The 22,299-nt window shown below is 45.1% G+C and overlaps 11 protein-coding genes across 11 annotated transcripts; 7 read left to right on the top strand and 4 right to left on the bottom strand.

Annotated features, from left to right (window-relative positions):
• Positions 1–50: 50 nt before the first annotated feature.
• On the top strand, positions 51–767 carry BX661DRAFT_172152 (uncharacterized protein; the record flags this gene model as incomplete). Its single annotated transcript, XM_051533758.1, has 3 exons — positions 51–310; positions 345–412; positions 718–767. The coding sequence occupies 3 exons, from the start codon at positions 51–53 to the stop codon at positions 765–767; spliced, it is 378 nt and encodes a 125-aa protein (XP_051390339.1).
• Positions 768–1,524: 757 nt separating this feature from the next.
• BX661DRAFT_185009 (uncharacterized protein) lies at positions 1,525–2,350 on the top strand. The gene has a single exon (XM_051536655.1). It carries the CDS (start codon positions 1,596–1,598, stop codon positions 2,244–2,246), a length of 651 nt encoding a protein of 216 aa, XP_051390338.1. The 5' UTR covers positions 1,525–1,595; the 3' UTR covers positions 2,247–2,350.
• Positions 2,351–3,259: 909 nt separating this feature from the next.
• On the top strand, positions 3,260–9,044 carry BX661DRAFT_199480 (uncharacterized protein; the record flags this gene model as incomplete). Its single annotated transcript, XM_051538333.1, has 9 exons — positions 3,260–3,776; positions 3,800–3,836; positions 3,869–3,920; positions 4,948–5,369; positions 5,418–5,535; positions 7,016–7,234; positions 7,412–7,677; positions 7,733–8,183; positions 8,679–9,044. 9 exons carry the CDS (start codon positions 3,260–3,262, stop codon positions 9,042–9,044), a joined length of 2,448 nt encoding a protein of 815 aa, XP_051390337.1.
• Positions 9,045–10,169: 1,125 nt separating this feature from the next.
• On the top strand, positions 10,170–11,678 carry BX661DRAFT_185008 (uncharacterized protein). The gene has a single exon (XM_051536654.1). It carries the CDS (start codon positions 10,290–10,292, stop codon positions 11,316–11,318), a length of 1,029 nt encoding a protein of 342 aa, XP_051390336.1. The 5' UTR covers positions 10,170–10,289; the 3' UTR covers positions 11,319–11,678.
• A 471-nt stretch (positions 11,679–12,149) lies between these two features.
• Positions 12,150–13,489, top strand: BX661DRAFT_185007 (uncharacterized protein). Its single transcript, XM_051536653.1, has one exon. The coding sequence runs from the start codon at positions 12,408–12,410 to the stop codon at positions 13,257–13,259; it is 852 nt and encodes a 283-aa protein (XP_051390335.1). The 5' UTR covers positions 12,150–12,407; the 3' UTR covers positions 13,260–13,489.
• Positions 13,490–13,638: 149 nt separating this feature from the next.
• BX661DRAFT_144445 (mitochondrial PGP phosphatase-domain-containing protein) lies at positions 13,639–14,253 on the bottom strand (the record flags this gene model as incomplete). Its single annotated transcript, XM_051533048.1, has 1 exon — positions 13,639–14,253. The coding sequence occupies one exon, from the start codon at positions 14,251–14,253 to the stop codon at positions 13,639–13,641; it is 615 nt and encodes a 204-aa protein (XP_051390334.1).
• Positions 14,254–14,373: 120 nt separating this feature from the next.
• Positions 14,374–16,199, bottom strand: BX661DRAFT_41729 (uncharacterized protein). Its single transcript, XM_051539153.1, has 3 exons — positions 15,879–16,199; positions 15,323–15,769; positions 14,374–14,899 (listed from the first exon to the last, which is right to left on the bottom strand). Exons 1-3 carry the CDS (start codon positions 15,973–15,975, stop codon positions 14,466–14,468), a joined length of 978 nt encoding a protein of 325 aa, XP_051390333.1. The 5' UTR covers positions 15,976–16,199; the 3' UTR covers positions 14,374–14,465.
• A 208-nt stretch (positions 16,200–16,407) lies between these two features.
• BX661DRAFT_185003 (thiol peroxiredoxin) lies at positions 16,408–17,205 on the top strand. The gene has a single exon (XM_051536652.1). It carries the CDS (start codon positions 16,424–16,426, stop codon positions 17,156–17,158), a length of 735 nt encoding a protein of 244 aa, XP_051390332.1. The 5' UTR covers positions 16,408–16,423; the 3' UTR covers positions 17,159–17,205.
• On the bottom strand, positions 17,206–18,385 carry BX661DRAFT_185002 (acyl-CoA N-acyltransferase). The gene has a single exon (XM_051536651.1). It carries the CDS (start codon positions 18,107–18,109, stop codon positions 17,348–17,350), a length of 762 nt encoding a protein of 253 aa, XP_051390331.1. The 5' UTR covers positions 18,110–18,385; the 3' UTR covers positions 17,206–17,347.
• Positions 18,386–18,961: 576 nt separating this feature from the next.
• Positions 18,962–20,291, top strand: BX661DRAFT_185000 (cyclin-like protein). The gene has a single exon (XM_051536650.1). The coding sequence runs from the start codon at positions 19,027–19,029 to the stop codon at positions 20,158–20,160; it is 1,134 nt and encodes a 377-aa protein (XP_051390330.1). The 5' UTR covers positions 18,962–19,026; the 3' UTR covers positions 20,161–20,291.
• BX661DRAFT_184999 (uncharacterized protein) lies at positions 20,292–20,647 on the bottom strand (the record flags this gene model as incomplete). Its single annotated transcript, XM_051536649.1, has 1 exon — positions 20,292–20,647. The coding sequence occupies exon 1, from the start codon at positions 20,495–20,497 to the stop codon at positions 20,294–20,296; it is 204 nt and encodes a 67-aa protein (XP_051390329.1). The 5' UTR covers positions 20,498–20,647.
• Between the last annotated feature and the right edge of the window lie 1,652 nt (positions 20,648–22,299).

Genomic DNA, 22,299 nt, shown 5'->3' with positions numbered 1-22,299 from the left:
TCCAACTGTGTCTAACGCTGGAAAGGTTTTCTGCAAGGGTGGTTTCCAGTATGATTTATGCTGCTGCCAACACGACCACTTCTGCCACCATGAGCCGTGCTGCCACCGCGAGCCCTGCTGCTGCCCTCCTCCTTGTTGCCCCCGCGAGCCGTGCTGCCACCGCGAGCCCTGCTGCCGCCCTGCCCCAGCTTGTGGCTGCTGCCAGGGTCCGTCTTGTTACCACGTTAAGAGAACTGCTGTCTACAAGGACGGTTGCCTCCAGAACATTTGGTGCGACTCATGCTGCAACAGCAACGCCTGCTGATAATGGGTGCGTTGACAAGTACGCGGCTATTATTAATTAGTGTTAATGCTGCTCTTGGCCAGTTGTCACCCAAATGTCCTTTATATTGTTATGCTACATTTTATAATTGTAAGTTAATTATTGTTTTAATAAATACTTTTTAATCCCAAAATATGTTTCCATAATGTTTTGAAAATTAGAATGGATATGAGCAAATTAAATGAAGACACTAATTAGTACCACTGTTTTGTTTACTTTGTATGTTTTATTAATAATTAACAAAAAATATAACAATATTTCGAGAAAATCCAAAGCACATGTTTATTGGTGCAGAATATCAAATTATTGACTTGCCATAATATAGAATAGAACGGTATTGTACTGATTTATTTTAATGTCTTTGCAGAGCGTTGACTTTCTAGCATTATCTTTAGTAATAGGCAAACACCCTAATTTGATCATTACACAAAGTGCTGAATTTTAGTTTGCGCTAATTAACAATACATACTATAGCTACAAAGTGCATTATTAAAAACTATTATTTAGTAGATGATAATATTTTTGTCTTCAACTTTACCTTTTGCAAATAATAAAATTAATTTTTATTGGAAACAGTTTTCGATTGCCCAAGTACACAAAAATGTACACAAAGCTTTATTAGAAGCTTCGTAAGCCAGACAGTGGGACACAGCAGCACTTGTTTACCAGACCCTAGAGCTCAATTATCCAATCTACCTAATTTATTTCCCACAGCATATTAAAAGCAAATAAAAATGCGGGGATGGGGGAAGTACAGCAGTGTGCCCCCACACCAAATTTATTTATTATTTTCATATTGCAGCTTATTATAAATAATCCGGGGGCGCGTACTACTATTCAGTGCATATATTTTTGCATAATTATATTTCAGGCAAGCACATTGTTGGGCCGTCCAATCATACGTATGTTTTATTTATTTATAATTAATACATGTGTTCATATAAAATTTAAAAAATATCCATATTCATTGTATTGGCATTCTAGAATGAAATAATCAATGTACAGTTAATAATCAGTGGAGAAGATTCCAAATTTTATATATTGCTAATATTTAATAGTTAATAGCTAACATTTAGTATTTATGAAAAATTTTCTTTAAAACTTTAACTTTTAAAAAATAAATAAACAGTTTACAAACCAATACCAAATGTTTTATAAAAGGAGATGTTGAGTGGCCATACTATCTAAACTAAACATTACCCTGAGTATCAGTTTTATAAAACTATATACATCTAATAATCCACAATTTAATTTTGTTTAACCGTTTTATTCAATGACAAACATCAAAAAGTCAATTGTTTTCTTTCTTTTTGCTATAGGCGCTGTCTCGGCAGTTAGCTTGCCAGGAGTTGTTCAAGGCAGCCCTAATGGTGCGCAGTTGGTTGCACCCATTTCTGTTCAGCCCCTGACCATTGCACCGATTGCTGCCAGTCCAACATATTTTCCTGCAGCTTTTTCCAACACATTTGTCCATAGCATGCCCACCATAGCCGCAGTTGCTCGCCAGCAGCAAGTTACAAGCATAGATCAGGCCAATAAGAGAGCAACCGCACCCGCGCCAGTTTATGTAGCCGCCAAGCCTGTTATTCAAAATCAAGCTTTTAGACAGGCTACTGTAGCCAAGGGTACTAATCCTGCCACTCAAGCAGTGAATACTGCTTTTGGTCAAGCTGCAGTTAATACCCGTCCTATTGGAAAGCAGTTGTGTGGTGGATGCTGCTGCTGCTGCTGCGAGCCATGCTGCTGCTGCTGCTGCCATTGCGGCAAAAGCAAGGGCTGCAAGTGCAGCAAGGGTTGCAAGTGCTGCATAATTCCAGTCTGCTGCAACAATTGCTGCCACCAGGGCTACTGCAACCAAGGATGCTGCAACCAGGGATGCTGCAACAATTGCTGTAACCAGTGCTACCATTGCAACTGCCCTTGAGGTAATGGTTGCTGCCATTATTGCAATGGTTGTGGTTTCGATGGATGATGCTGCGGTGGTAACGGTGGTAACGGCGGCCACTAAATATTTATAGTTGACATGGGCATAATGGCTATGGCTGCAACAATTCAATTTATTAATTTTCAGTTATATTTTTACTCAATAATTTTACTAATCAACTAATATATTACTTCAAATTCACTTCATAAATGGCTGCCATTATCATTTTTTCAGCATCAAACAATAAACTGTAATTAGAACTAACCACCTATTACCGGCTAGTCAATTAAAATAACGACATTTTTTATTAGGCACATTGGCCATAAATTGACTGTGCAAAAAAGGATATGTATGTATTTTTTGCTTGCGGCTATCAAATGTATAGCGCAATAGAAGGCATGGCTAAATTTGTTAGCTTGCGAATATTTATTTGCACGTATTTACATATCGTTGCTGCCTATCAGTACCAGGCGATTTTGTAGTTATTTGTTTTACCAACAATCTGAACCACGTTTATTAATTTATTTCAGTTTGCTTAATTTTAACAAAAAAATTTGTATTATGAAAAATGCGGGTTTTAACACCTATCACGATCAATAGATGCCTGATCATTTGCGGTCTAGCATTTGAGATTGGCTCCGCGTAAAACATAAATTATTTGACAAACGTCCCCGCCCAAGTTGTATTTACATATATGCATTAGTCCCCAGACAATTCACTCTAGTTAATTAAATATACGTAGTTGACAAATTACAATGTATTGCTTTATGGATGCGGAGGATACACACAACAATTTAACCATTTTGACATTCGTACGCGCTGGCCGTTAGGGATGTCAACTTAAATGTCCAATATAAAAGAAAGACAGATGAGCCCAATATTGACAATAATCATTACAACCAAACAACAATCATCCTAACAACATTTGCTTGCCTTCTCTCTGCCCTTTGCAATACGCAACCGGCTCTGCCTTTTTTGATAGTATATTCACTTAATTTAACTAATATTTAACAATGGTCCGTCTTTCTATCCGCTCGATTGCCGTCATGGCCTTTTCCATCCTTGCTGCTGCATCGCCGACCGTCGATCTTGCCAACCGCCCCGCTGTGTCTGTTGCGCCCATCACAATGACTACTGTTCCCACCATGCAGGCTCCGATTGTGGCCGCTGATAACATTCAGCTTGCTGCAGCGGATACCCGTCGCCAGGAGATTCCCCCTATGTATCTTCCTCAACAGTCCGCGGCTTTCAATGCTCCCAAGGGCGTTTCCGACTTGTCTAAAATGCGACCCATGGTCTCCTGCTCTGAGAGCGAATGCATCAATGATATGACACCCAAAGAGCAGCAGTTGTTCAAGAACCAGTGCAAACAGCTTTTGCTTGCTCAGCAGCAGAAGAACATTGTCAACGGACAGAGCCGTGTTGCAAAGGCTACTCCGCAACTAAAGTTTTTCCAGCTAACTGTTCCAAGCCAGGAGGCCAACCAGGGTGTTGCGCAGGGTGTTGCGCAGGGTGCTGCTGGAAATGTTGGTAACCGCCCTGCTGGCAAGAAGCTTTGCTGCTGCTGTTGCTGCCCATGCTGCTGCCATTGTTGCTGCCCATGCTGCTTCTGCTGCTGCAAGTGCTGCCACTGCTGCTGCTGCTGCCCGTGTTGCTGCCACTGCTGCTGCGGCGGTCATTAATTAGCATTTCTAATCTAGTGATCGTAGTTTGTAAACGCAATTGGTTCTCAGTGCGTATTTTTATTATGCACTAACTACATATTCTATAATATTTTGTTTTGATATAAATTATTATCGGGATCTAAAACTATTTTTATTAATAAACAATCAACATAAATACATACAGATTTAAACTTATTATGCGGATTTTATGCTACTATTTGCAGCAAAGCATTTATAGTTTTCCTAATATTTAGTTTTTATTTTTAAATAATATTCAATGCATTTACATGCTCGCACACTCATTTGTCACTGGCATTATTTCCCAGAGTTTATTTTATTTCCCCACAAACAATATATTAAAACTACTGTTTTCTTTTCTTGCTAACCATCTTTTTAACGACCAAATATTATTAGATTAGAGTGGTTTGTTTAGCTGTAAGTCGATTTAAGGAATCCCAATGCGTTTGTGCCTAGATAATAAATAAAAGCATTAATCAAGAGCATGGGAAACGATCCAGTTTACTGGTGCTGAGAAATTCGATATATTTGCAATATTTGGTTGAGAACAGACATCAATTACTAAAATGTTTGTGAATTATGTTTATCTTTACGCTTTTGTTGATGCCATTTTGTATTGGTTGATGGCGATCAACTGATTAACCGGTCTTGGCTGTTTAGCCACACAAACAATAAGTCACACAGTGACCAAAGCAATATGTTTTCTACTTTTTACCTTTTGCAGTGCATAGCACTTATTCATTAAATATACTTTATATCTTTATAGTTTATCTACATGTTCATAGAACGTTCCTATATTCTAACATTTTGTTTTGAGCAAAGGCCGTGTAGAGCAAAAACGATCAAACATGAGCATGCAAATAAAATTGCTTATAAGCATGATTGGCAATTTAGCTTTCAGGTTTCAGTATCACATGCAAACACAGCTGTGGCCTATCACTATATCATAAAACTCAACCATCCTTTTTCAATAGCGCAAAACAGTTTTTAAAAAGCCAATGATGCTGCCCTCGTTCAAGATCGTCCCGTTTTTGTCTCTCCTTGTACTTGCCCTGGCTAATTATGTGCCGAAGGAGCCAATCAACGCCAACTCTGTGCCGGCATTTACCTCCACCGCACCTCGTCTTGCCTCCAACATATTTTCTTTCGAGACAGCCGTACCAACTAACATACTTGTGGCTCATGTTGAAATGTGCAACAGTATGCCATTGGTGATTCCAGCTGCCACTATGGTCAATGGAGAAATCCCTGCCAACCACGTGCAGACATTGCAGTGTCAAGAATATCACGCCCCTGTTATCGTCGCCGCCCCTGTTGCTGCTGCGCCTACGCCCGCCGTTGCCAAAGTTGAGCCCGAGGCCATCCAGGATGACTCGGAGGCAACATGGATGTTTTTTCCGCGCCCTCAAAATGTCAACATGACCCTGGAGCAGGAGCAGGAGTGAATGCGCCAATGCCAGCATGTGGCTTGCGAGAAGATAAACAACAGCCAAAAGTATAACAAGGTTGCAGAACAGAAGCGCGTGGTTGCCGCTCAAGCGACGCCAAAGGAGTGCGCTGCTCTGCAGAAGAAGGCCGAGCTTCTGCTTACTGAAAGTGCCAAGGAGGTAACCCAGCAGCAAAATGTTCAGGGGGTTGGCTCTGCTAAGGGTCATCCTGATGGAAAGAACCTGTGCTGCTGCTGTTGCCTGTACTGCTGTTGTTGCTGCAAGTGCTGCTGCTGCCCTTGCTGCTGCCGTTAAACCATTAGCAATTGCAACTAAGATTACATTATGTATGTCTTTTGTTTGCCACTCTTTTTACACATTTTTTGCGCTCAGTTGGTCTGATGCTGACAGAGCATCATATAAGCCTGTCTAAGCCGAGAGGCCATAAGCTACTGCATTAATACCGAATAGGCATTTATACAATAGCATTCGAGAAGTTTTTACATTGCCTATAAAGGGGCAATTAGGGAAGACTTAATAGGAGGCTTCCCTAAGGAATTTTGGAATAGTCTTAATACGAAATATATTAATACGATAAAATAGTCATTTCAGTTGGTTTATTTATCTTTTCTTTTTTGACTACTGTAGTAGCTCAGAATATCCTCTTATTATGATTTTGGCACTTTAATTTTAAAGCTCCTATTAAGCCAAAATGCATATATTTTCTAATTATTTTACTATGGAGAAAAGTGTAGAGGACTTTACGTGGAAAATATTGCAAACAATGGGAGTTTTAATTAAAAAGAAAAGAAAAGGCTAAAGCTTGTTGGGACAGGGGCAGGTACAGAATTTATAAAAAAAAGCAATATTCATTCCCACTGTTTTAGCACACGACCACCATTTCTCCACATGTCAATAATCTGAATATCTTCCATCTGTTTGCTTACTGTTCAATACCATGGGGTATCGATGTTGCCATATATCTGAGCACAATTCTTGACAATAATTTGATCAAAATCCAATTGTTATTACAATGCATCTACAGAAAGAATTACTAGAAAAAGGGCGGAAATATACATGACAATTTACTATTTTTTTAACTTTTCTGTGACGGAATTATTTGTGCCAAAAATGTTTCGTTTTACGCATGTTTTAAAATAAATAAAAATTATACGTTTAGACCATCAACCTGTATGTATATGATAAGGCCGAAATTATATTTTTGTTAAATATCGGGTGATCGGCATCAGCAAGTCATGGACTATGCTTGGATTAATTGATTTTATGTTTTAACAAATAATATTATCTATTTTCACATTGTATATTCTATATTGTATTGCTCGCTTTTGAAGTAGCATTGATCTACAATGAGACTATTGAGCAAAGCAGTCGACACATGTTAGTTATGCTATTTTTGTTATTACTTATCTCACCATTGATTTTAACAACCACAGCTGCAACCACACGCACCAATGCACTTTGTCCACACCTCGCTGTTTTATCATATATTGGCTGCACTAGTTACACTTTAACCATGCCGGCAGTTGCCCAAGGTGACCTTGTTCTCGACTTGGCTCCCATGCCCAAAACAGCTGTATTGCAATGTTCTGAGCCTACAATGTTAACCAAAGTTGACAAATACACGCAGCTGGTCAGCGAGCAGAGTCTGGTTGTTGATCAGCAGCTGAGCACCCATATGATTGCAAACTCTCACGATGTCATTGCGGACAGCAATACTGCGACTTCGAGTGTTTACTTGGCACCCAGATGCCACAGAGCCCTTGTTACTTGTGTGCCTACTGATGCCCCGTCGCTCAATGTATGTCCGACTCATCCCACATCCGAGTCGGCATTCATGCCATCAAATACGGTGACTATAGTGTCGTGTTATCCATTTCCATATCTGGGGCTTAACAGCCGCGTGTGACCAACGCGCGTTAGCAACACAACTGCCAACAACACAATCAACATTCAACCACTTACTGCACTTAGTTCCCCAAGCACCGGCAGACGAAAATTGGGGGAAAAGATAAAGCCATTGGTCGGCACCACAAAGCTTGTCTACACCCAAGGCGTGAACAGCACAGAGGGGTACTGGGGTCCAGAGGGCATGTATCCGCATGACAACATGATGCAGTTTGGCGGCAATGACCAGCACCAATCCTACGGAACCATGTTTATCAACGACACTGTTGTCAATGGCCTGCATTCATACATTTTTATTGGCAACAACACAATGATGGAAGGTTGGATGGTTATCGGCAATGACACTACGGCACTGGATACCCATGTCAAAAATGATACTGTCCGCGGTACAAACCTGTGCTGCCGCTGTCCATGCTGCTGCTGCAATTGCTGCCACTGTTGCTGTTGCAAGTGCTGCCATTGCTGCTGCCACTGCTGCTGCTGTAAGCCATGTTGCTGTTGTTGTAAGCCCTGCTGCTGCAAACCATGTTGTTGCAAGCTATACTTTCAGCAGTCTTGTGGCAATCAGGGTGGCTGTTGTGAAGGCAGCGGTGATAGTGGCTGTTGTGATAATGGTGGTGGAGATGGCAGCAGTGGAGACGGCGGTGGCAGAGATTGCAGCGGCAGAGATGGAGGCGGTGATTGTAATGGCGGCGGCAATGGCAACGACAATGGCAATGGCAGCGAATGCGGTGGCAGTAACGATAATGGCAATCATGACTGTAATAACAATTGTGACGCCAATCATGATGGCAATGGCGAGTTTTATAACTGTGGTGGTGGTGAGAACCATGGTGATGGATCTGGAGGACATTGTGGACATGAGAGGTGTGATGCAGGTGCCTGCAATTCTGGCCATGGGTGTAACACATGTCCGCAAGCACCACTGCCCCCGCTACCACCCTCTCCACCAACAGCACCACCACACCCTGGTATTATGCCCCTGCCGCTTCCACTGCCCATCAGAATGCCTCCTCTGCCTTCAATGGCTCATTTGCCTATTCGTCTTTATCCCCCTGCTACCCCTAGATCGTCTACTGTTTCCAAACTGTACCCTTGCTTGCAAATTCCTTCCATCAGACAAACAGTCATCATCAATTAAGTTGTACCAGCTTTTCCAGTTTGGGCAAAGCTACCTGCGGCAATAACAGTTACTTCTACCTCTACTTTGACTAAAACTATCACTGCCACCAACGCGGCTGCTGCTGCAATGGCATGTCCAAGAGTCACTCGCATTCTGATTTACACTACTGAGATGGTATCCACAGTATCCATAGTATACACAGCTGAAGTTCACCATCTAGGTAGCACTAACTGTAGTACATTGTACGGGTTATCCTTCGTCAGCCCCGCCCAAGTTATTGCCAACATACGGCACACTGAGAAATGTATGCAACCCTGTTCCGCTAGCTGCTAGCACAGTCACTGTGGACAATGTTCTGCATTTATTGCCGGCGCCAAACGCAAGGGCTTTGCCACATAAAAATGCCGACTCAGTCAAGGTTCCGCGCGCCATTTATCCAATACCCCTTCCTACCAATTTGAGTGTTGTATCTCCTTTTGCGGCGGCTATCAATGTCAGAGTTGCTGTTCCAGCGGCGATTCCGGCCGTTCTTCCAGCAACAATTTTTCCAGCTCAACTAGCAGTGGCCCCAGTTATAATTCCTGCTCTGAAGCCCGCGGTGATCCTAGCGACTAATGCTGCCACGCTGCCTGTCACCTAAATAGCTCTGTTAATCAAGTAAATACTTTTTAGCCGAGTTTTTATTGTTGGTAATCAAGTTGGTTAATTTGTTGTTTTTCGATATGAAATGTAAATGTATTTTTAAATTCCACACCCATTCATTCAAGTCACTGCATTTTCACTTTAAATTTTGCAACTATGCGATTTTCTTGACCCAATTTGCAACATATTTTATAAACACCAAAAAATAGATATATTAAGCAAGATATAAAATAAATAAACACAAGCTAATGTTAATTAATAATACTAATTGCCGAATGTTCCACCTTGCCCGCCATGGGCTCTATTGTAGACCTGGCTACATGCCCCTATAACGGAAATATTCTAGGGGCGGCGTGGTTGGAAGTTATTCAGACCTGGGTCTAATTGCCTGGGGGTGGAAGTGCCCGCCAGAGTATTAGTAATGTTTTAAACCTAAGCACTTGATCTTCTAGCTAGAGCCGCAACCGTGGCCAGATGGCTGATGTGGATATCTGCTGTCTGTATGTAGCGATCCCCACAGTTTGCAAATATTAAAAAAACAGTAATTTGGTTTGTAAACAAGATATGACAACATACTTTTTTTGTGAATGAGGGGTGGATGAGAACAAATTCAGAACTGTGGGTAAAAATGCGAAAATTGTAGCAAAATATTACCCCGATCAGAGGGTTTGTATTATCTCACGATATTTTTCAAATAAATATTTTTTATTTTATGCCTGCTTGTTGCGGAGTATAGCATGAGTAACTTTTATTAGCGCCCATTGAAATTAACCAAAACTGAACCGCCGCTTTTCAAGTGGGGGGGAATAAGGTGAGAGCAGCTATTGTATTGCTTAAAACCCTTATGCAATCTACGATGCCATTGCTGTGTGAGTTTATGTTCGATGAGAATGAGGATATTTGTAATAAATCAAACAACATAATAGCTCAAAGCAGCAGAAATATTGAAGGGCAAGTAGTTACGTGAGTAAATTGTGCATTTACATTGATTAGCATGCGTGGCGGTGGCCCACATATATTATATTTAGTGCTTAGCGTAGATTTCTGCTAAACATAAATATTCTTGGTACCCCTATTATCAGTAACTTTTATGTTTCGATCTAAACATCAACAAATATTATTCCTATATTCTATATTCTATATTTTATATAATTATTCAAAAGTATATAGCGGCGGTATTTACTCAAGTTATCGACACACCATTTTTTGGCCTCGTGCTTGAGAATAAAATAAATTCACATCCATGAACCGCACTCTTCTCAATGCGTTTTTAGCGGTTCTTGTTCTGGCATGGGTTTCGTCGGCCAGCCCTCTGCAGGAACAATTTGCAACCTCGGAGCTCTCACTCGCCACTTCCGTCGGAAACAGATTTGTAGAGAACACTGCCCCTACTGCCGTTATCAGAAATGAATTCGAAGAGACTGCTGCTCCCCCACCTGCCAGTGTCACGGTGATACTACCCCCACCATTGACCGTCGCCTACCAGGATCAGTGCAACCCGTGCTGTGCTAACTGTGTTACATACTCGGACCTCCATATTGACACTGATGGCGATGAATGCTGCAAGCCGGCAGCCGTAATTAAAACCCGTCACTTTGTCAAGGAGATCAATTACAAGTGCTGCACCGGTCCTTGCGGCGATGTCTGCTGTGAGCCCTGCTGCACCAAGATTGTCTGCAACCCTTGCGGACACGGTGACTGCATTACCGTCGGCCCTTGCGGTGCACGCTATTGCCGCGAATGCTGCGACCCATGCTGCCACCATCACCAGCCCTGCTGCTGCCACCGCGAGCCGTGCTGCTACGAGTCCCGCTGCTGCGAGTCCCGCTGCTGCAAGAAGTGCGTTGTTACGCACGCTATTGCCGATAACTATGGCACCCACTACTGCGTGAGTAGCTGTATTAAGGAACCCTGTGGTAACCGCTGTGTCGAGACCCACCGCTGCTATGCTCCCAACACCTGCCCTCACCCGTGCAAGGAGAACCTGTCGACCGAGTACTGCATCACTCACTACATCGTTGAGCCTCCATGTGGCTGCTGCAGCTGCGGCTGCGGCTGCCCCTGCTGCATGTGCAGTGACGGATTCTGCAACGGTTGCAAGAGCTGCTGCCCCTCACCCGAGTGCACCCCGATGTTCCAAGGAAGCCAGGCTCCTCAGATGCCCGCTGCTCCATCAGCCGCCCCCAAGTGCCCTGTTGTCTATGATTCTGCATCTTACTGTCCTCGCTGCCCCTGTTGCCATGCCCGTGTTGAGTCAAAACCCTCAAACTAAGTTGACGAGCAACGGCGCGTCCAATGTGTGCACAAACTCGATCACCACATCTCACTCTCTAATGTGCTAGTCTTATCGTATTTTTTAATATCTCGAAGATTTTTCAACAAACAATAAATACTAATTTTAATATTTACAGCAAAAGAGAGCTCGGCAATTATTGTCACCATGGGCGACATGTTAGCCTGAATAATGTTGATTTTTTTGTACTTTGTTTTTTTGGTGGCCCTCAGACACACGGCTTTGCTGCCGTAAAGTTATCCTCACGAACCGGGACTGTAAGTGGGTTTACGCGCGCTCACGAAGGAGCGCGAGATCTCACAGGTTGACCCCGACTCTATTGTTAGATTTCTTGTTTTCATCACAGAGCAATGAAAACTTTCTAAAATTGATGGCAGCCGCATGGCATCTAGCAAATTTATACACTGGAAAATAGCTTTTGATCAGTGATGAGCTTATGGGGCGCAGTATCAGAGCTTGCCGTGGGGCAGAAAACGGTTTATAACACATGCAGGGAAACAGTAACTGGTGTGGCTCACCAGACCACCACCCTGATAAACCCAGTGTACCAGGTGGTATCAGGCTCTGAGCACAATAACAAACGTGTCTGAAAAATAGTTCACAATGCTTCCGGAATATTATTTCCAAGGCATGCCAAAAATGGTTAACAAAAAATTAACTGCCAAAATAATACTTTTTATCACGTGGGGATAACCGCAGCTGTCTTTAAATCCTAACTGAAAGGGAAGCAAATTTTCGCCCATCACAAATGTGAAAAAAAAGAGAAAATTGGGTGCAACCTTGCTGAGCAACCTTTTTGGCCCCTGCCGTCTGGAATTCTTTTCGTTTTACTTTCAGCTCATTTCCGTTCATTTCGTTCACTGAATATTTATTTTCAACGCTTCAATTATTGAACCAATTTCCCCCCTTTCCCCACGCACCAGGTACGTGCCCTATTGTAATTTCACTGTTACATTTTAAACTGGCACATTTTTGACCCATTTCGCACATTCACATTCACATTCAAATTCAAATTCAGAGGTATCAATTAAATCTACTCATTTTGCTTTCCTTTTACACAATAGAAACATGTCTGCCACTCCCGAGACCACCGCCGCTCCCGTCGTCGACCAGTTCCCCAACAAGGTTTTCGTCGGCAATCTGTCGTTCAAGACCACTGATGGGCAACTCAAGGACTTTTTCTCCGACGTCGGAGAGGTCAAGGAGGCGCGCATCATCACCCGCGGTCCCCGTTCCCTGGGCTACGGTTTTGTGTCCTTTGCTGATGAGGACACTGTGAACAAGGCTGTTGCGGCGAAGAACCAGCAGGAGCTTGACGAGCGCACCATCAATGTCGAGTCTGCACGCCCCATGACCAAGGCCTCGCAGGAGGAGCGCACGGCCAAGCCGGCGCAGCGTCGCCAGCCCCGTCGCAGTGGCGAGCGCAAGGAGCCCAAGGCCCGTGTTGATGCCGTCGTGGAGGCTGTCAAGCCCGAGGCCCAGGAGGGCTCGAGCCGCCGCAATGCCCCCCGCCGCCAGCGCCGCTTCCCTAAGCGCGAGAAGCCCGCCGACACTGCTGAGGCCAACGCCAACACCAAGCCCTCTGAGACCGTTGTCTTTGTCGGCAACCTACCGTTCTCGACCACAGACGAGGAGCTCAGCAAGCTGTTTGCTGACTTTTCGATCTCATCGGCCCACGTTGTTATTGCGCAGCGGACTGGCAGAGGAAAAGGCTACGGATTTGTCACCTTCTCTAACAACGGTGAGCAGACCAACGCTATTTCGAAGTTTGTTGCCGAGCCCATTGTTGTTAACGAGCGCGTGCTGACCATCAGCCCTGCCGTCAACGAGACCCCGACCGCCGCTGCCACCGATGCTGCCACTTCCACTGCCCCTGCCACTGCCACCGAGTCGGCGCCCGAGACCCAGGCCTCCGCCTAAGCTGGAGCGGCGTCTGTTTAGTGACCAAACAAGGGTAGAGGAGCATTTGCAGCGGCTTCAGCAGCGGCAAGACTATTTTGTGCTGTGTATGTACTCTTTTGAATAGCTGAAACTGTTGGTCTCAGCTGTTAATTATATTTTTGTTTGCTTTGCCTTGCTTTTGTTCTGCTCATAGTATTGCCTTTTTTTGCTTTACCCGAATACACTCCAAATAACTACATTGTAACAAATCTTAGCAAAATGTAAAGGTGAGTGTGTAAACACAATCTCAAAAGTTATACCCAGCAGTTTGGGAAAGTTAAGTGCGCTAGCACCTTTTGCCGTTGTATTTTATTTTTAGCTTTTTTTGATACAAGCGGCTAATAATTATTAATTGAGGTCATTTGTTCAGAGGGTGTGACGGCGCTTCGAATCCGTACCTGTGCAGGATATCGTACAGTGCGTGCTCCATCCTGCGCAGCACGGCAGCAGCCGCGTTATCGCCCTTTGTAGTGATAATGACCTGGGTCCACACGCCCAAAAACCCATTTATATTGGCGAGTACAATGTCTGTGGCCAGACGGTCGCCGATCATCGCAACCTCTCGTGGATCCGTGGCCCCGAGCTGAGCCATTATCTCCGGGCCGCAGGCGGGCTTTTTAACTTGGTGGCGCAGTACCGGTACGCCCAGTGCCAGCTCGACGCTCTTGGCAGCTTTGCAATTGGCGTCGTCCGGCGTGCCCGCAGAGTTGGACGCAATGAGAATGCGGTTGTGCGGGAATACATCTTTGCACTTTTGCCATGCACTTTGAAAGTCCGGGTGGATATGGTCGGCGTACGGCGCAGTGAGGCAGTTGTCCTTGTCGAATACCAGGTATTTGATGCCGTTCTGGCGCATCTCGTCGAATGGGATCGAGCGAATGTCGGAGACGGCCATGTGTGGCAGCAGTAGTTGCGGGCGGCGCAACAGGAGGAACGCTGACTTTATTCCTGCAATGTTGAGCGACTGCACCATTAGAGACAACGAATGGGATAATTGGTAAATGTTTGGATATGTGACAAAAACTACATTGATCCTGCTGTTGCACAAGGCCCGTCTCATTTTTTTTTAAAAAAAAATTGCTTGGTTTCCATGTGGTCATAGCAACCCTATGCTTTATGGTCTGGCATGTAAAAACGAGCGTAACTGTTTCAATACGACAAAAAAATTGGTTTTTTTTTAAAATTTTAGTTGACCCTGCTCGAGTAAACCATTTCTCCGGAGGAGCTTTTGACGCCGCGGCCAAACTTGATCAGCCAGGTGTCAATAGTCTTACCAGCGGCCAAAAAAGTCTTCTCATCGCCGGTCTCGAGCAAATCCAAATCAACATCAACGAGATCCTCGAGAAACGGCCGCACCTCTGATCTAGACCACCGCGGCTTGATCTCAAACAAGCGTTGCAGCCTGGACCTCGGCTCATTTGGAAGCGAGCTGCGGAATAAAGGGTTCAGTAGAGTCGAGTGAAAAGACACGCCGCCCGTGCTATACAGTAGGTTGGCGTCAATTGGTGTAGAGGCATAAGCCATGTCACGCACAAGCGATGTGGGAATCTGTACACTGCCCCATTGCTCGCCCCGACCGTGCTCTTCACTGCTGCGCAGCTGCGGCGGCGTGGTTTCGTGGAGGGCCAAGAGGAACTCGGACACTGGCCATGCGCGCATGTTCTCAGCGGTAAAGATTTGCTCTGCCAGGTACCTTTCGACACGGCGCCTTTCAATGGCGTATCCGGATCCCACGGACCTGGCGAATCTCGCCAGTACGGCTTCGACAGTTTCAAAGAGCAGGTGCTCGCCGTCGGACGCCAGGGCATCGTACACCATGGTGGCATCCAGGGAGTCCAGTAACCAGTCGCGCTCGACCTGGGTGGCCAGGATCAGCCGCAGGAGGTCCATGCAGTAGCCTGAGTCTAGCATGCGCCAGTAGCCGGTCGATGCCTCACGGAACGCCGGTATCTCGGCTAACACGCGGTGCAGCTCCCGATCACCAGCCTGCACGTGTTTGGCCAGAACACTGTCGGTTATCCTCTTGCCCTCCACGCCGTCGTCCATGCGCTGCTGGTCAAACTCTGTGCCACGAAAGGGTCCGCGCTCGTCCCACTGCAGAACCTCAACGACTCTTGCACGTATTTGTGGCCGGATCTTTTGCAGTTCCAGGGTTTGGTTGGTCTTTGAGCGCAGCACCAGGGCGGAAAATCCCTGAGGTTCTGTTGCTGGTTCGGTTGTCAGAAGGTAAAGGTTGTTGGATGTGTGTGATGTGTGCAGGTTGTAGGCGTTGTCTTCGAGGTCGATGAGTGTGGCGACGTCGGTTGCTCGGCCGCGCACTCTCAGGTTGCTCGTTGATGTTGGTGATTGTGACTCTAGTTGTGCGACAATCTCGGGCGTTAGCTCTAATAGCCGGTATTCCTCGGGATATCCGTCGCTTGCCGACAGCCCAAACACTGCGGATGATGATGATAACATGGCTGACTTGCTTACGAGAAGCAAGGAAATATCTGTTATTTGTTTTGTTTTGTTTTGGTTGGTTAGTTGGTTAATATATGGCCGGCCGTTGGAAATGGCAAGAAAAACAATGACTCGGGCAATACAAGATGAAGCGCTTACTAATGCGTGTAGAGAAAAGAAATTTAATGCAGCAGTGTTGAAGAAAAATAGACAAAATCGTAGAAGATCGCAAAACGCGTGCGTACCAAACAAGCATAATAAAAAAGAGAGGCGAGCTGCGCACGAAAAAAGCGCTTAAAGTGCTTAAGTGAAAAATGTAAGCTGAACCGGCCAATTTTTTCTTTCACTTATTTTTCGGCTATTTTTTTACGTGTGCGGACACTGAGTCCGAGTCGCAGCACAATTTGTCAGAGCCTCGTTGAGATTGGGGGAGGGGAGACAGATAGTATGACGTTCTTTATTTTGTTTTTTGTGCCCTTCCTTTGAGCAGACAGCATCAAAAAGGGAGCCCAAAAAGAAAACTACCAGTTGGCTGTAAAACGTGCGCGCGCACGCCCACAAAACAAAAGGCCAAAAAGCCCCTATGGTAATCACGGGGGAAAAAGAGAACACAAGAGAATCCGTTAGCCAGCGACAGTAAAGATAAAAATAAAAAAATATGTTCGGTCGTTGGCAGTATAAAAGGGCAGGCAAATCGGAGGTGGATGGGGGGAAGCATTGCATTGCATTATCAAACCAGCGAGTACTTAAACAACCAAATTTATTCTCTGCTACTTTTTACTCTTCTTCTTTTCTCTTGTAACACTTGGTTTTTATATACTCTTACAAAAAAGCTTTTTTATCTTACAATCATGGTTCTCCAGCCCCGCTCTCTCGCTCCCCAGTTCACCGCTGAGGCTCTTATCGACGGCGAGTTCAAGACGATCTCCCTGTCCGACTACAAGGGCAAGTACGTTGTCCTGTTCGCCTGGCCCTTCGACTTCACCTTCGTATGCCCGACCGAGATCTGCGCCTTCTCTGACCGCTACGAGGACTTCAAGAAGCTTGGTGCTGAGGTTCTCGGCTTCTCCTGCGACAGCGTGTTCAGCCACTTCAACTGGGTACAGCAGCCGCGTAAGGAGGGCGGTCTCGGTGAGATCAAATTCCCCATGATTGCCGACCCCACCCAGAAGATTGCTCGCGACTACCAGATCCTGTACGAGGACGAGGGCTGCCCTTGCCGCGGTCTGTTCATCATCGACCCGGAGCAGAAGATCCGCATCATGATGATCAACGACAACCCCGTCGGTCGCTCCGTCGACGAGGCCCTGCGTCTCCTCGAGGCCCTGCAGTTCACCGACAAGCACGGTGAGGTCTGCCCTGCCAACTGGCAGGCCGGCCAGGCCACCATCAAGCCCGATATTTCCGGATCGAAGGACTTCTTTGCCCAGGCCAACTAAGAACCCCCCTTCCTTTGTTTCTCTTCATTTCTTGTGAAATAAAAAATACTTGTCTATTATTAAAAAAAATATGCAGCGCGGGCGTGTATTATCTGTACAGCATGTATCTAATTTAATTCATCAAAACGTCCGTTGCTGCAGTGTGTATTAAAATGTGTGTGTTCGCGCACGTGTTACCAAGCAGCGACCTCAGCGTAGCCGGTACTCGAGCAGATACGCGTCCGATGGCTCAATGTTTTTGTAGTAATGCGGCACAATGCGCAATGTCGAGAACCCATGCTTATGATAAAACCTCAAGGCATCGTCGTTATCAATCTGCACATGCAAAACAATCCGCACAATGTTCTGATCCCGGAAAGCAAACTCCACGGCGTTCTGCAAAAACAGGCGACCAATCCCCAGTCGCCGATACGGCGCGAGCACGCCCAGGGTCATCATATATAGCTCGAATTTGTCGGGCACTGGCGAGTTGTAATCGAACATCGTGGTGAATGAGCAATCAGCAAAGCCCAGCGGCTGACTCCGGCAGGCAATCGTGCCCACGCTTATGTTGTTATACTGTGCCAGCTGTGAGAATTGCCCTGGGTGCAGGAGGCCCTTGTAGAAGGCGCCGCTGTATCGAACCGGGAATAGAACCGAGTTGAGGTTGCGCACTTTGGGCAAAGTAATTGCGTCAACCATTTGGAATTGCACTTGGTGTCCGCTTGCTGTCTCTTGCATTTCCGCTACTGCTGCTGATGCTTCTTCTGCTGATAATGCCGATGCGCTGGTGTGGTCTCGATGGTGTCGGCTGAATACACGGTAGAGTCTCGGTGCCAGTCTGCGCACTCGCTCAGGAAGGATAATATAAATAGTGTAAATAAAGGATGTATGGTAGATACAAAAGGCAATAATGTACTGGCGGAGGGCAACGTTGAAAGCAATTTCTGGCGGCGGAAGTGTGCTGTGCATCTTTTTTGTCTCCCTTTTGAGCGAATTTTGCGGGGCAAATAAAATATTTGATTATTTTGCCTTCTTGTTCTTCTTGCTTTGAACTTTGACGTAATGTGCAGTTTGGTTGGGTCTGGTTGGGTCTGGTTGGGTTGGGCTGGGTTGGGTTGGGTAGAGATTAAAAAATGTGTACAATTCGTGAAGGAGTAATCGAGTGAGGAGAGGCTATGGATACGTTTTTTTCATTACATGTCTGTCGCGGTCCCCGAACATGTTCGCCTTTATAAAAAATACAAATCCATATGCATTGGCTTTGCCTTGGCATGTGCCTGCTCGTCTGATCAAGTCGGTGAAAAGACGTCATGGGGCTTCTTGGCCTTAATGCAAATTTTTTTTGGACATTGTACTATTTTATTTCTGTTTCGTAGATGCCAACATTACACGTGGCAATCGCACTGGCATTTTGAAGAGTACAACAATGTTTTTGCTTGACGCACTCTACTCGGATAACTGCAGTATTCATTTATTGCTTTTAAGTGTAAAGATGGAAAATAAAAAAGCAAATGCCATCCGCATGCACAATTGATCGCGGCCCCCCAAGACCAAAGTGTGATTTTATTTTTATTTGTTGATTCTAAACATGGACAGACAGACACGCGCAAGATACACGCCTTGCCTAATATTGCGCAACCGATGGAATCAAAATTCCAGTTGCGCGCTATGCCAACAAGCTTAACATCTGATTTTCCTGTCTATTTTTAATATGTGCAGCAGTCAGGTGCACTTTGCATCTGCCATAATCCATTGCCTAGTGTGTCGCGCTTACACATTGATTTTTTGCACCATGCTTTTTTTGTAGCCAGACCGGTTCGTAATGCCTTTAGCAAGCATATCAGTCTATTCATAATCACCACCCACCTATTTTTCAGCAAATAAAAATGAACACCATGCAGAGCACGTCCAGCAACCACCGGCACTCATTTATGTCCCGCAGCCACATTGTGACTCTGCTCAACGGCACTGTCCACGACGACGACGAAGAAAGCCCGAACTTCCAAAACCAGCTTTTGTTGTTGCCGTCCACTGAGCGCCACGAAATATCCGACCACCCAGCCATGGCCTCTGCATCTAAGTGCTGCGTGTTCATTAAAGAGCTCGCCCGCACTCTCTGCTTCCCTGCACGCACTATCAGCACAGCGCAGCTGCTAGTCCACCGTACATACATTAACCGTCCCAACTACTCTGCCAATACCGCGGACTTGGCTACTGCATGTCTGTTTGTCGCGGCCAAAATGGAGGAGACTATCAAGCGGCTGCGCGACATTCTGGCCCACTCCTACGTGATATCCTCGTCTTCCGTGGTCGACCCCCAGTCGGTGCCTGTTTCGGTAACGGATAAGATGCGGCCGACAGTTTTAGCCGCTGAGCAGTTTGTTTTGGAGGCTATTGGTTTTGATTTCCGCACGGCTCATCCGCATCTGATGTATGTAAAGTTAGCCAAGATGGCCAATGTTCCTATATCCACGGTCGCTGCCGGGTGGTCAATCCTGGCCGACGCATATTTCACCACATTGCCCGTACAGTACCCCTCGGTGCTTATTGCTGCTGGGGCGCTGTGTCTTGCATGGAATCTTGACTGCACATCGCCGCAGGATACCAGCCGCTTTGTCCGGACCTCCCTTGGAATTCACGGCCTGCCTACCGAAGCCAGCAAGAGTCATAGCGGTGGCAGAAGAGGATCAAACACCAACAACCGGCAGATCAGCGGTCGCCAGGAAAGCACTCCTGCAAATTTATTGTTCCCCGCGCAGTCTCGCGAACGGCCGCAGTCGATAAGTATGTATGAGGAATGGTGGGCGAAATTTGGTGTGGCCACCAGCGATATGCAGAGTTTTGTGCGCCAGATGGCTGACTTTTACTTGCTTTTTTTTAATGGGAACGCGGCATCAGCTGGCTACCTCGAAAGGCACAGGAATGGTATTCCCAGCAGCGATATGTCGCGGAGAATTGGTCAGTGGCGGTTGTGGTTGGAAAATGCATCGATAACACCCGTTTCACCCAAAAGGTCTTGAATAAGACCGGCCCCCTAGTTGACTTGTGTTTGAACCCAAGTAAGAAAATATAACTGAAATTATGAAGAATAAGCAATATCATTTTTAAAGACTTTAATAAAAATAAAACCATACGATGCATATAATCTATGTGTTATAACAATGCGCGGACCCGTCGACGAAATTTGGACTCGACAAACGCTGGATTAGAGATAAACACAGCAAGCAAAAAAATTCCGACGCTGTCGTTAGAAAAATCCCGCACCGACATGGACCACTTCTCGTTCGGGTACACATAAACGACAATTTGACCAATACACGTGGCCAAGTGAGCCATCAAATTTATGAGCGGGTACATGGCCAAATAATAAATCGAGCGAGTCACCCTGCGGCCATAGTACAAGCGATCCAGCGACTCTGGGCTACGCGGTATACCGGCGCTCTCTAGGTTAATAGTGCTAGCTAGCGGCAAATGGTGCACGTAGGAGCTCGCATCCAGCGATTTGCAGCTGCTGTCGGAAATCGGCAGCACTATGCCGTTGATCTCCCTCCTGAGACTATGCCATTCACGTATTGTGTGCCAAAATCCAGCGCCAACTAGCGCAACCGACGCCAATGTGCATATTATAATAACCATAGATAGTGTGACAATGTGGTAGTGGCTCTGAGCCCAATTCCCATCCACGATATACAAATGGTTCTGGCCAAGGCTCCCGGGCCACACCAGTATAGGCATAGATATGGTAAATGCAAGAAACAGCGACATGGGGATGTACCACGGATGCAGTCGCCGGGCTGACCGGTAATTGAGAGCGAAGTTGAGCATCATGTCTACCGAAAACGCTGCAATAAGAAAAAAGTATGTAAATGGCAAAAAGGAAATGTCCAAAAAGCCGTACATTATGCGCACAAACGCCTGGTTTTGCTGTACATGTGGCGGAAGTGCAGTGAAAAATATGTCCAGATAGCTGATAGTGCGGTTGGCTGTGACAACGATGGCCATGGCAAGATTGAGCTGAAGAAACATGCTGTATACCCAGCCGTTGCGCCGCACCAAGTATATGATGAGTATACACTGGATGACTGAGCACACTAGTGATATGCCGCAGAACACGCAATCGATAATTGCGTGCGTCTGCATCTTGAATGTTGTAACTGAGGGTTTACGCGATGATGGGCTGCATTGAACGTAATATCCTCAGAAAAACACTTTGCGTGGGTTTATTAATTGGTAAATATTGTTTTCGATGCTCCAAAGCTCTGGACCAAAATATAGACGATAACTATAACTGTGCCTGTAACCGTGGCCGCGACTGTTGGCTGCTGCTGTTTCTGTTGATGTTGTTTATAATTGGGAGTACGAGTAATTGCTCTTTGCGCAAATGTATGACCAATTGGAAGAAAATATAAACAATAAAAGTCAAGGAAAAGTAAAAGCCGTAAAATTTTTATGAAAATCCAGGTATTCCTAAAAAATAGTTTGAATAAATAAAACCTAATTGAAGCAACAGAGAAAGTGAGGAAAATGCGAATATATATAAAAACATAAAACATAGAAGCGTGCTGTGTTGCCGTCTTTCATAATAAATGGTAAACTAAAAGTCCGGATAAAAGGCAGTTGTCAATGGACGAAAGTATATGGAGGCACAGAAATTAGTACTTTTTTTAAAAAAAAATCTAAAAGACGCTATAGCAAGCCATTAATATACTAATGACATACGCAACTCAAAATAAAAATAGAACAATCATCAAGAATGCAAAGCTGCTGCCGTTTTAATCAAAAGTACCAATTGTGATTCCAGAATACAACAAAAGCAAATAAAAACGCAACAAAGAACTTTGGGTGGTAGACCAAGTAAATTTTTTAAAAATGGGTGTGGCTGTATACCGCTTGCCAATGTGAAAAACCATATAGCAAATAAACTAAAAAAAACAGCAAATGAAATAAACATATTGACATTCCCATCTTTTTCTTCTGTATTCTATTGCCATTTACTTTTTTATATGCAATTTGTACGACAAACAGGGCGAATATAAAATATGTTTGGCCCAAAAATGTGTTTTTCATTGGGTGAACCCAAAATAAAAAATCACCGCCTTGTCCACACTCCCCATTTCTTTAATTTCAATTGTCTTCTAAGAAAGACAATATGACCAATG

Source organism: Kickxella alabastrina, assembly GCF_025024165.1.
Source record: "Kickxella alabastrina strain RSA 675 chromosome Unknown BX661scaffold_17, whole genome shotgun sequence".
NCBI classification, from domain to species: domain Eukaryota; kingdom Fungi; phylum Kickxellomycota; class Kickxellomycetes; order Kickxellales; family Kickxellaceae; genus Kickxella; species Kickxella alabastrina.
This window is presented reverse-complemented; position numbering and strand designations above follow the sequence as displayed.

Bases quoted from the DNA above. Each gene is read 5' to 3' on its own strand.
- BX661DRAFT_185003 (XM_051536652.1), top strand. From the start codon at position 16,424: ATGGGGGGAAGCATTGCATTGCATTATCAAACCAGCGAGTACTTAAAC.
- BX661DRAFT_185007 (XM_051536653.1), top strand. From the start codon at position 12,408: ATGTCTGCCACTCCCGAGACCACCGCCGCTCCCGTCGTCGACCAGTTC.
- BX661DRAFT_185002 (XM_051536651.1), bottom strand. From the start codon at position 18,109: ATGCACAGCACACTTCCGCCGCCAGAAATTGCTTTCAACGTTGCCCTC.
- BX661DRAFT_185008 (XM_051536654.1), top strand. From the start codon at position 10,290: ATGAACCGCACTCTTCTCAATGCGTTTTTAGCGGTTCTTGTTCTGGCA.
- BX661DRAFT_185009 (XM_051536655.1), top strand. From the start codon at position 1,596: ATGACAAACATCAAAAAGTCAATTGTTTTCTTTCTTTTTGCTATAGGC.
- BX661DRAFT_41729 (XM_051539153.1), bottom strand. From the start codon at position 15,975: ATGCTTGTTTGGTACGCACGCGTTTTGCGATCTTCTACGATTTTGTCT. The intron at 15,770-15,878 runs GTAAGCGCTTCA...AACAAATAACAG, and splicing joins TCTTTTCTCTACACGCATTA to ATATTTCCTTGCTTCTCGTA. The intron at 14,900-15,322 runs ACGACGGCGTGG...TCTTGGCCCTCC, and splicing joins GTTTGACCAGCAGCGCATGG to ACGAAACCACGCCGCCGCAG.
- BX661DRAFT_185000 (XM_051536650.1), top strand. From the start codon at position 19,027: ATGAACACCATGCAGAGCACGTCCAGCAACCACCGGCACTCATTTATG.